General features: G+C 41.2%; 1 protein-coding gene across 6 annotated transcripts in view; it reads left to right on the top strand.

Moving 5' to 3' along the window:
• rptor (regulatory associated protein of MTOR, complex 1) overlaps window positions 1-12,785 on the top strand; it is an 86,947-nt gene that overhangs the window by 6,687 nt on the left and 67,475 nt on the right. For all 6 annotated transcript variants that reach the window (XR_008694197.1, XR_008694196.1, XM_029158745.3 and 3 more), the window contains exons 3-4: window positions 3,414-3,516; window positions 4,236-4,318. Coding sequence is in view for 4 of the 6 variants with exons in the window: in XM_029158745.3 (XP_029014578.1) it covers window positions 3,414-3,516; window positions 4,236-4,318 (186 nt within the window). In the remaining 2 variants the exon portion in view is untranslated. The remainder of the gene's footprint in view (window positions 1-3,413; window positions 3,517-4,235; window positions 4,319-12,785) is intronic.

The following is a 12,785-nucleotide window of genomic DNA, read 5'->3' as shown; positions in this document are numbered from 1 at the left end:
AGCCTTCTTCCCCTTGTCCTCCTCCTCCCTTCTAATCTCATCTCCCACTCATGTAGTGGGAGAATTTCAGATTATTGGAAATCCATAAAGATCGGAGGGGCCCTGCATTAAAGCCATTCTCCTTCTCGATCGATGCTAACTGTGCGCTAACAGGTTGGGCCCTTTTTATTAAGAGCTTCTTGTTAAGGGTCAGAAGGTTTTTTTACTCACTCATCACTGCTCCCTCTTTTTTCTCCTTTGCCTTTGATAAGATTCTTGTTGTATTCTTAGTCGAACTGTAACTTTCAATTTGCAGCACTAAAATAAGTGTTTCATACTGACGTTTGCTCAGTTTTCCTTTAATAGATTGAGCAGTTCTAATGAGTTTAAAGCCTGATATTTATTTATTTATTTTAAAAAATTCAGTCTGTTGTTGAGCTTTACAAGCGGTCTCCACAGAGACACCAGTTTACGCTGGCATTTCACCTGCCGTGGCAGTAACATTGTTGCGCTTTCCCTGGGCTTCGCGTTCGGAGGTCTCGGAAACGCTGCCATTTCAGCTTTAAAAAGGGCAAGAGCTGCTCTGGTGCGTCCCAGTTGAGTCTGAGCCTTTTATGACATGTTTCAGGTAAAAATGTACTTTTCCAGGACACTGGTGCAGACAACAGATCATCTATTTTATTTAATGTTCAGATTGTCTGTTTGATAAAATGACAAATCCAGATGTGTATTGCACAAAGTGGTAACACTGACAAGGTTGACCTGACAATATTCTAAATAAATGTGTTGCACATTTTGATACCGATTATGACAAAAAAAGTCAAATCTAAAACCTGTAAAAGTTGTCCACACCCATAAGCACTAGAATTACCCTTCAATTTTCAGATGGCTATGGCTATTGACTCCTCAGTCATTTGGGTCTTTATTCAACCTCCTTAACAAATTATAATAATATATATTATAATATATTACAGTTTCATGTCAACACAAGTGATAAACATTTCTATGAAAAGTGCTGTGTTGTTTGACCTACAGTCTGCTGCAGCTGCAGCAGCACAGCTCTGGAACAACATGGGGGTTACATGATCTGTTGCAGGCCGTGTAGACACAGGCTGTGCACCTGTTCAGACATTAGCATTCAGCCCAAAGTGCAGGCCGACCCATTTCCCAGTGTGGATGCATGATTTTAGTCTCATGGAAGTGTAGTCCCTGTAAAGAATTTGTGATGGAGCTGTCGCCTTCGTGCTTTACGGGATGCTAGAATACGCAGCCGAGCAGAGAAGCTGTTCATCATTTCCACGCTGGTTGGGGCAGAATAATGATGCGCACCATGGGCGAGGTGAGCGGAGGTCAGGTGAAAATGAATGAGATGTTGCAGTGGGCCCGTGTGAATGGAAGCCTGCGCATGTGGAGTCCCACCAGCACCCTGACCTTTCACTGTATTGGCAGGAAAGCGGAGGGCTGCTTAATTATGCCTGTACCGGCAGCAGTTGGGACCCTCCCCCAGCCTGGGACACCACGCGGCCCACTGCACACACACCTCCAGCTGTACGACACGCTAACACTAAAGGTCACATGTCACCACTGCATTGATTTACGTGGATTTTGGTGTTTGAGCTATCAAATGAGTAAAAGTCTTCAAAAAATGTGTTTGTATGTAGTTTTTACTACTTTGTGCCATAATATTAGTGTTGACATGCAGAGAATGTTAATTTCTTCTGCATTTGTTTTTGGCACAATAGCACAATTTGTTATTTTGCCTAATTGTTTTGCTAGTTTCTTTTGTGGCATATAACATTAGAACCTCGTTTCTTATTACATGACTCATTATATTTTGGGTCACATTTTGGTTACGTTGAAAATAGCAAATCAGCAAATAAAGATCTTGACCTCCTGAGTTCCTGTGTCCTCATGAGTTTCATCTAATACTACGGGAGTGAGGGACCTAGACCTGATTCACATCAACCACAAGTTGACTTTGTCTAATTTTAAGTGTTTATTTAATCAGTTGTTTACTGAACTATCATGACTCAACTCTCCTGACAAGACCAAAATTATATGAATAAGTGTGCAAATGACATAATAGGTAAAGCTTAGGTCCATAGTTTTATCAAAACTTTGAACAAAGCAGCACGTCAGTCCCTAACCAGTAATTAACTGCAGTCAAACCAGTCGTTGTCTGTCCATCGTTACCAGCAGCTCTAAAAACATGCACTGCTCCATCGTGAGTTTACAGCAGAGCTCAAAACACTTCCTGTTTTCACAATAAGACATCTGATCTGTTCTAATTATAGAAAATGTCATAAGACATATTGTGACATATGATAACGGATCTCTATACTTTTAATGTATACTTTAGAATTCATTTAATAGTTGCTGGTATAAAAAAAACTATAGTATTAGTCGTTAACCTCAATAACATGACGTTGGTGCATGATGCCGGATCCAGACTAGTGTGTCCTTGTCTACATCCTGCCACTCAACTTTACTCCATTCCCTATCTGCAGCCTTTTTCTTAAACAGAAGAATACTCATCCACTTGTACATGACATCAGAATCAACATTCAGCAGGAAAAAGCACCTGTAGGAACGAGTCAGCTTTCTGTTTACAGAATTATATTTCCTGTTTGCATCCTTTACGCTGCTGAATCATGATGTAACTTAATAGCGTTTAGTTCATTCCACCAAAAGCAAAACTGTGAGCTCAAAACAGACAAAAAGAAGCATTTGACCCATTGCTATTTGAAGCCAAGGACTGACAGGGTTGTATAAAGCTCAAGCTCCATCTGCACCTGAGCACCCGGTTCTTGATTCAAACAAGGACATGGTGATGACACGGTGACTCATCAGCTTAGTTCTATCGACAAGCAGCCGCAGATGCTGCTGGGACAGACGTGGCTTAGTTATTGACTGGTGACTTTCCTATGTTAGGGGTGACTCTTGCTTTAGAAAACACTATTAGTGGTTCTTGTACCCACATTGATGCCACAGTGGAAGGAGAGCAGCATGTGTGGAGCTGCACCTGATACAGACGTGCTTTTGTGAGCCTGAACCGTCTCAGTGGACCTTGCACCATGAAGGCTGGCGTCTGTGCTGATGCGCGAGGAAGTGAGAGTCTGAGAGGATGATGGAAAAGGTGCAGCAACGGCTCTCTCCTGCTGCACTGTGTACTTTACGCCGTAGGAGAACTGGAATCTGTGTGAATCGCCACATAACCTAGAGATCAATGGTTGTCCTGGTCCAATGGTTTCTCATTCACATCTCATTCATTACCTACCTGATGTTACAGTGCTACTGTCCCACTGTGCTATAGAAAACATCCAAGCGATACCTAATGCTCTGGTATCAGATGGAGTAAAACGTTTACTCTAATTGATTCACTTCAGCAGCTGGAAGCCTTCATGTTATTTTGGTGTCTTGTGTTTTTCCCCCAGATGAAGACTGTGAGTGTGGCGCTGGTGTTGTGTCTCAACGTGGGAGTTGACCCCCCTGATGTTGTCAAGACTTCTCCATGCGCCAGACTGGAATGCTGGATAGGTGAGTCCATACTCACAGACGTCGACATGTTTATGGGCCAATGTTACCCCATGCATTTTTACTGTGACAGCCAGTGATTGTATTTGACTTTAAATGCGAAAGGGTAACTCTTCAGAGTATTTAGTTCTTACTGTGTCCCACGGGAGCTCAATTCACAAGCTCTGTCAACAAGAGATGAGTCAGTATATCCCCGATCAGATGTGACAACAAAAATCAGAGAATCCTAAAAGCTTGTCTTAGCTCTCTAGAGACTGCTTTACTCTTAGTGAGGGAGGACAGCCATTACTGAGAGATCACTGCTTTTAAAGTCTGAAACTTCCTGAGCAGCTTGTGTTGACACTGAAATTGTCTTTGACATAGAAAAACTTGAGGAGCACTAGATGATGGTTGATTGGAAAGCTCAGGGTTTGGTGTCCGTTAACCGGTTGAAGGTGAGGATATAGTGAAGAAATAAAAAGAACAATACGGAGCATTTTATCACAGCAAGCATCAGTAAACTACTAAAGACCTCTGCAGACCTGTCAGTGTGTTCTTCCCTGAGTGCAACTTGAGACGTCCCCTCAAACATATACGCTGCTGTTCTTTGCTCCATATTGATTTACTGCAACACTGAAACCACTCCTGAACTTTTGCCGTTGCTCTTTTTAGTTGTTGAGCCTTGGTCTGAGTAAGAGGTGAGGGGTTGGTTCACCTCACTTTGATGTATGTTCCTTCTCCAGACCCCCTGTCGATGAGTCCACAGAAAGCTCTGGAGACCATTGGGGGCAACCTGCAGAAGCAGTATGAAAACTGGCAACCCAGAGTAAGTGGATTTATATGAACAAATACTCAACGTCTATTACATCTCTGTCATAACTAACATCACCTCAATCTTTAAAGCAAGAAACACGTTTCTCATAGATTTCATATTGATTTAGTGGTTTCAAGTTGATGACTCAAATGTTTAATATATGATTTGTAGATCATTGTAGATCACCTTTTTCTGGTTCAGTTTTTAAGAACTGATTCATCACATCTATGGGTTAATCTCAGTGTGACATGCAGGTAAACCTAAGCATATTTACAGCTGTAAGGCATGGGACACAAATAAATACCAAATATGTTATGAGACAAGTGGAGACACACTATTGGTAAGGTTTATTTTAACTTACAGTATGTGATACAGTATGTGTTCTATGGGCAGCGATGGGGGATGGGCTGCGTTCACAGATATTGTGGTTTTGAGTTGCATTTCAGGCCACCTGTGAATATGTTTTATAGGAAACTCTGGATTTGATCATGTTGTTTTTTCATAACAAAATGTAAGACTGCTTTGGGATATATGGACCAGGTAATCTGGTTTTGGCTGTTACTGAGTGCGGCCTCTGTGCGACAGCAAGGCAGACGATTTTCTCCCATTGTAAAGGAAAAGCAGAAAATAAAAGGAGCTAAGCTGCTGACAAACACCAACTTTCCCGGTCCCACACAAGCTTGTATGGCTGCTTACAGCCTGTAAACCTGGGAAACGGGGTTCACTGTGATAACACAGCATAGAAGTAAAACATGAGGCAGGATGAGATGGAGGAAGAGGTGTCCCAAGAGAGGGCAGCAAAAGCAATGTAGGCCTGGACTCAGTTGACCTGGGAGGTCAGCAGCAAGTGGTGGTGGGAGTGAAGGCGGAGGCGTGGGAGGGTGAGAACGCGGCTCCTTTTTCCAGCCTGAGGAATCGCAGCTCTGCAGCACCCTCGCCAACACACCTTACATAAACTGTTGTCAAAGCAATCAATTACACGGCAGCTCTTAATCTGATCTGCGTCTGAAATGCAGAATTTCGTAATTAGCTCATTCTAGTGAAGTATCAGTCTGAAGCGCACATCTCCGTCCATTCTGCGACACATTCCAACGTGCTGCCTGCGGTGTCGGCGTCTGAGGACCGGGCTTCTGACTGGAGCGACCTGTTGTACCAAACCCGCTGTCACGAATCCATTTCTCTGTTTGCTTCTGCACTTTTACATTAACCCTCATGGCCAGAAAACACAGCGAGGGAGAGAGGCAAACACTATCTTAGCTGCTGCCCACTCACTTTCTCTACCAACACCTCACTCCTTTACAAAAACAACAAACTCACTGTCCTCGTGGATTTTTAATCCAAATCAAAGTCATATTGTTTTTCCTTACTCTTGTGTCAATCCTTGTTTTACCTTCTATCCTGCAGATTGTATCTGAATGGTCTCTTGTTGCCCCATCATTCTGTAACACCAGGTGGTATTAATGTATATGTGGGCATTGATAGGCATGGATAAAGCTGTGCCCCATCACAGTGTAGGCAGTAGGCAAAAAAATCTAACAATTCCAAATTTGTTTGGATTCTTTACAGTAATAAAACCTTCAAAACAACCTATCTTCCTGTTGTCATCCCCAAATAATACTGGGTGCAAACAGATTAATGCATTACAATAATCAGATGTCTGATTATTCTCAGTCCAGTAAGAAAGTTCCATTCTGCATACATAGCAGGTGTCGCCTGAGCAGTCAACCCCTTAAAATTACAATTAAGCTCATGTTGGAAAGTTAGACAATCTTAAAAACAATACATAAAAAATAATTAAACAAAATACACTCTCTGACTGGATTCCATTTAAGGACATTGACACATTATGACCTTCTTGATCTCTTGTACAGAAAAATAAAGACAAGCTTTCATCTGATGGAGGACAGTTCTGCATTTGGGGGCTTTTACGCAATCCATTTACCTAATGATGCAACAAATGGCTGAGCTGTAAATCAGCAACTGGTTCAAGTCTTCATTGTGCAATGTCCATCCATCCAAATCCTGTGGACTTCAAAAATCCATGCCTTCTAAACTATATCAGTCCAAAACCTTCTTCCTTTCCCTTGGTTTGAGGCTGAGCAGTAGGAGGCAGTGTCTTTATGCCAGCGCTTCAGTCTCCAGCCCATCTTCATCTCTGCTGGCTTAGAGTCTTGGCCAAGCGCCACCCATCTTGGTTGTCTGGACTGCCTTCCACGTTCTGAGGCTCTAGATTCCTCAAAGCCGATCTTAAGGCTCCAGTTGGTTGATTGAGGTTGTGAAGTTTTCACATCTACTCATTTTTCCTCTTACTCTGTATGTTGAGCAGTATGTTGACCATCTCAGCTGAGCTGCGTTGACACCTGCAATCATTCCATTCCCTGTAGGTCTTTTTTGTTTGTTTTTCACAGCCCTGCTTAGATCCAACTCATCACTGCTCTGGTTTTCTACAGACACATCAAGAAACCTGCAGTTATTGAGATGCCTGCCTCTTTCATTTTCCCAAGTCAACACGTGTCCTCTGTTCTGCTATTCTCTTTTAAGCCTCACTTGTTCTCTCTCATTTTCTCTGTGCTTGTCATCCTCCGTTTTCCTCTTTTCCCTCCAAGTTGTCTGTTACATTGTTTGGGAGTCCAGGTTGAAATTCTCCTCAGTGCCTCGCTACCTGTTTGGTACTGGGATGAAAGCTTGTCTTGTTAAATGGCCCTTTCAAAGGCAACACAGCACATCTACTTGCTGGGTGTGGTGCATCTGCTGAATACACTCCCATATTCCCTGTCCTTCCCCTCAACATGTGAGTTACTTCGCTAACTAAGCAACACCACACTTTTGAACCATCACTAAAGACACAACTGGCAGATTTTGATGATTATGGCTCAAGACAAAATTTTGTTAACTATTTCCCTATTCAGTAAAGTAATGATGACTTAGATTCTAGATTCTGCATTATACTCCAAATGTCTCATATAATCAAGAAACACTGATTTGGACTAAGCATAGATAGGAAAGCTATAACTAAATGAAACCCACATGGCCCATACAACAACAGACTAAACCACAATCATGGTCATAGACCAGTGACACGACATATCTCTCTCTCTCAGAGGATGTTAATTTTACACTAAAGTACTTTCTTTATCAAGGATGCTAGAAATGATCTGACAACACTACAGACTCTGTGGGTAGGATGACCATGCAGGACTGACAAAGGATAACACATATATTAGCAGCACTGTGATTCCCCTTTGCCAAAGAAAGCTTTTTTTCACATTTGCTGACTGAATTCCTATCAGTGATAAACCTATGCAGCGTAAGCTACTGTAAGCCTTATGAGAGTTTATGATGCCCGGCTAAGTGCAGCAGTGCAGGGCATTTTATCTAATGCTGCATCTATCTAAGTTCAGGAGAATCGTTGATGATCCTATTTGTTAAGAGTCCCCCAACAAAGATGAGAAGAGGGGCGTGAATGGTTTGGTCTCATCTGGTGTGTGACTGTGTGCTCAGTGCAGACCATCACTACATCCCGTAACCTTCCCACTAAGAGAGACAACACATACTGTATGTTCATTATAGAAGGATGGATCATTTGCAATTTGCCTGTCTAAAGCAGTATATTGTCCTCTCTACAGCTTCAATAACCAACCAGCTTTTGAAAACCTTTTGCAACCCAAACCGATTCAAATGCATTTAGGCTGAACTGCAGTGAGTGTGGAACGCTGATGATGTCATAACTTGATGGAGACATGTGGCAGGAAGGTGGTGCAACATTCATGACAGTGACCTGATTGTTGGTTTGATTTGAACAAGTCTCTCCTAATTTTATCAGCGCTCTGTATTTCTGTTAGTGTTGCGCTAGGTTCAGATACTGTACGTGCATGTAATTGACTGCCCTCTACTAAAACATTCACAGACGTCATGCTACGTGTCATTGACTGCATGCGTGTCCCCGTCAATGATTTCAGTTGATCAGAATGCAGTCGCCCAAGGAGAGTGGTGCCAAAATGACAAAAACCACTCGCCCTCCTTCTCTGCATGTCATCGGTCCCTTCACCGCAGGCCTTGATGGCGCTTCTTCAGCTGATCTATTCAAGGCCCACGGTCTACAAGTCACTGTTTTTTATTATCAGCAAAGCTCTTCCCAGCCGTCACACTGATACTAAATTCCAAAACAGCTTTGTTGTGTGCAGTGTCTTTCAAAAACGTACGCAGAGGAACTGCCAATGCAGTTTTTTGTGTTGACACTTGGCAAAGCTTTCCTGTGAGTCTTCATGTGGAAAAAGCAATAGTATTATATTCAAATTGGATTCTGTACATCTTAAGACGCACTTCAACATTTACCTGAATAGCAAAAAACTGCCGCAGGGGATTAACTGGTTATTAAACCTATTTTATTTTCATCTACATCACGAGAGTAAACAAACACGGTGTGCTTTAAATAATAGCATTAATAAACAATTATATAATCGTAATCTTTTAGCGATTAAACACTTCTCTGTTAAGTGATTGTTTAATATAAGGTTAACTGGAGCCTGGAGGCAGGACACCTGGAGTTCAATCAATAAATGACACACACACAGCCTCGTAGAGCTGCTTTGACTGCAGACAGACTTCATTTGGTCTTGCTTTGATGGCCATGAGGCTGGACTGATTATGTAGAGTAAGACAAACTCAGGGTGGCATTTTTTAGCTGTGGCTCATTTGAAGTAAGTAAAGTAAATATACTAGAAAACAAAGATAAATTCAGTTGGCTGTAGACCCTCTTAAAAATAAATGATTAGTTCTCTTTCAACTGTCAAGAACCTTTTTAAATATAAACACATTTTCCAACAGATCACTTTCACTTTTTTGAAATTAAAGCATAATGTGTGTTATCAACTAATCCTAAATGTTGACCTTCTAGCAATAATTGTTTCACAAAAGTTTCACACTTAAATTATAATAGTCAGGCTTTTAGCCGACTGAGAATTATTGATGAAATTATACTTTTGCTGATGTTTGAATATTTCACAGTGCATAGAGCTACAATATTTAGCTGTTTCGATGCAAGTTTACATATCTGCCAAAAATCTGCTTTGTACCCTGAAAATCTACCTAAACATAAGTTAGATGTTGATTATAATTCTTAAATGTGCCAAAAATGTGAAAACATGGATTGTGGATTACAATTATCGGTGATATGGACACAACTAACAAGGAAACGTGCTGGATTGGGAAGTGACAGAAAGTAGAAAGCTCTGTTGCTCAGTAGTTTGTCTAATAAATTACCAGTAATGAGCTCTTACAGTATATCTATATTCTTGCTGTAGAAAATAGCCGGCCAAGCAAATTTTTAGAAGTCAAATGATCATATTTCACAATCTAATAATTATTAAGCTTCATTACTTAAAGTGGCTTCAATTAATGAGTGAGTTCTTCCAATTATGTACTCAGCAGATTGTGATATCAGTCTTCACTCTCCTTTCATTAGTGCGGATAGAAGAAAATTTAGATGTAGCTGCTCAATCAGCTGTGTTCTCCCTTCTCCTACTCTGGGCCACGCTTGGTCAGCTCCGCCATTCTTTACCTCAGTGCTGTTAAGTTCTGGGACCTTTCCCTTTTTACTACGCAGCCGTTGGTAGGACAGCTTTCTTGTCATTACTGCTTGGCTTTACCCATTAGGTCTCATGGCTCCGCTGCCCTACTGCTCTCCTCACATGGTTTCTGTCTGGATCAAGGCGGCGTGGGATCAGCAGCATGACCAGTGGTGGCCTTTAAATGAGCTCCTATTATAACGTGATGTTTGCCTACTGTTTGTTATGATGATCCAAACATGATGTGAAGCAGCTTTTAGTATAGTAGGTTCTCTTATGCCAACAAGACCTCCGGAATATAAGGTAATCTTTTCGGACAACCCTTTTTATGTGAAATTAGACTTTAATTTTTTTATTGTTTGCCTTCTTTGGGAAAGGAAAATAGCTACTCAGGATCTGGGTCATGTACTGAAGTTCAGTAGTATTGTAAGCTTTTCCAGCATGAATATTGTTTTGGCACAATTTGCAGTAAGTGAATAAATTCAAACGCAACCTATGTAACATAATACGAAAAACCTACAAATAAAAATTTTATTGGCTTCCTGACATCCACAAAGTGCCCATTAATGTGTACTAGTGCCAGAGCACCAGGTAGAAGTTTTTAGACAAAATAACTTCTGTGGAAGTCTCACCAATTTATTGAAGGATAATGTTACTTGATAGGTTTATAGGGAGGTCAACGGTGTGAGTGGTTTGTTTCAATATGCCGGAAATAATTTCAAAGAGTACAGCGAGGTACTCTTTGAAAGTTTTATGTACATCTAAGCCAATGCCTTTGCTGTGTATCCATGTTCATGTGCACACTTCCTATATGTCTTGCTGTCTGACAAATACTGTATAAAAGTGTGGCAGATGCTTTGCCGGATTAAAACATGCCACAGCCTGTGGACAGTTGATCATTATACTGTCTTCTTTTCTTTCTCCTTTGTGCATTCGTCATGTTTTGTCTTTTAGCTTTTCTCTATTTCGTTCTATCTGTACAGTATTTTCCCTTCTTTAGAGAACCAGTTTTAATTAGAGCTCCTTGTGAGGAAATACATATGCTTGCAAATCTCAGAGGCTTCGTGGTAGCAATTAGTTGGATCACAGGCCGTTGTATCGCATCAAGACTAAACCGCGACGAGTGTAAATGAGTTTCCTTGTGTCTCCAGTTTACTAAAGCATAAAATCATTTAACTCTTGGACGCAAACGTTTGTTCTTTTAGCTTGCTTATTTCTTGGTTTTGCTCTTAGTTTGGGGCCATATTACTTGAATGGGACACATCTATTCAGTGCAAAAGAACAACCATGGTGTATGTGTTTCAAGGGATAATTATATTCTTTTAGTTCTATGGCCTAGCTTGTCTCGGAACCAGGGCTTTAAAAGCAGCATGTTTTGTTTTGAAAGGACTAGATAGAATATCCTCTATTTACAAATGGATCAACACCATGTACATGTGTGAAATTTCAATCATGTCAGACTGTGTGGCCTGACAACAAACGTTGCATTTGTAACGTATAAATCAACACATGCGTTTGCTGAACATGCTGGGCCAACTGACTCACTCCGTCTGCCAGTGAAGAAAGCGCAAGACCCCCTGTAATAGATGTTGGAAAATGTGTACTGAATAGTGACCTTGACCAAGCAATGGCTCAGAAATTTTGGTGATTTGAAAAAATAACAACACAATAACAGGTACAATGCAAAAGCAATGGTGAAAGAGGAAGCCATTTGTCACAGGCAGCGCTGCATAGTCAATCTAATGAAGATAAAGAGCGGTTCTAGCTGTTCTAGTCAACATGATGAGCTTATCTCTATATTAAGCTGTCCCACCATTAGCAACACTTCGGCTGCATGTTATGGTCATTGATCTGAAACATTTAGACACTGGAAGGAGCAGCTTTTCAGACCAGGCTGAGGTTTGACACCAGGTGTCTGTTTCTTTTCTCGCTCACTGGTATCATGACCTTGTAACTTCAGACAAACGAGCAGAGACAGACTTCCTTCTTCCTCTTCTTGTTTTCTCGTCATCCCATATCATTATTTTTCATTAATTCTTCTCAACTGATCAAACTGCTTTTAGGCTCCCCATCTGCATTGCCTCCTCGTTATCTATCGCATTCCCTGACCGTGGCTTTGTGAAAAGAAGAAAAAAGAATGAGGTCACATTGCTCCTGTCAGAACACAAAAGCAGTCATCACCACTGATCCACTCACCCAATGCAGTAAATGTAAAGTCCTCTAATCTTAGTAGACAGCACTTGAAAACCTGAAGCTGAATGTGTGAATTCTCAGATCAGCAAAAAATGTAGGCCGATCGCCTCATTTGCAGTAAATGAAGAGAACAAGTAAGCAAGTACCTTCCTGTTCTGTGGCTCTTAGTATCCTCTGTGTCATGTGATTCTCTATTGATCAGCCTGGAGTAATTCTATTTTGGCTTTTTCATGGAGGTTAAACGTCATGGTCAGATCCAGAGTAGTGTCTGATGATCAGACAGGCGTTAAACCAACCACTGTTAAGTGTTAATGCTGCGTCTTGGTCCTTTTTTTATTGATGTTTTCACAGTGACTTTCTTGTGTTTGCTTTTAGATCTCTCGTTTTATTTTATTGTATTTGTTCCTTTACACACAACTTATTCTTTGCTTCCTAGGTGACTGTCAAACATCAACTTGGTACATGTCAGGTGAACACAGTTGACAAACAGCACCATGTTTAGTAGGAACACAGTAATTGGACCTTGCTGTCATCTAATACTGTTCTTCCTCTTCGAGTACCAGAGGTTAAGTGCATCGCCTCATAGCAGACTATCAGGTTACTACTTCAGGATGTTGGAAACAACGCACAGTGATTTTGTTTCCACTCCCCCGGCTTCTCCTGACGCTTCGCTGCCATCTATCATATCATTTGTTTCTTTTAACTATTATATTCTCAGT

The sequence above is a fragment of the Betta splendens genome, chromosome 1 (genome assembly GCF_900634795.4).
Source record: "Betta splendens chromosome 1, fBetSpl5.4, whole genome shotgun sequence".
In the NCBI taxonomy this organism is placed as follows: domain Eukaryota; kingdom Metazoa; phylum Chordata; class Actinopteri; order Anabantiformes; family Osphronemidae; genus Betta; species Betta splendens.
The sequence above is the reverse complement of the archived record's forward strand: the minus strand, read 5'-3'. Positions and strand labels throughout refer to the sequence as shown.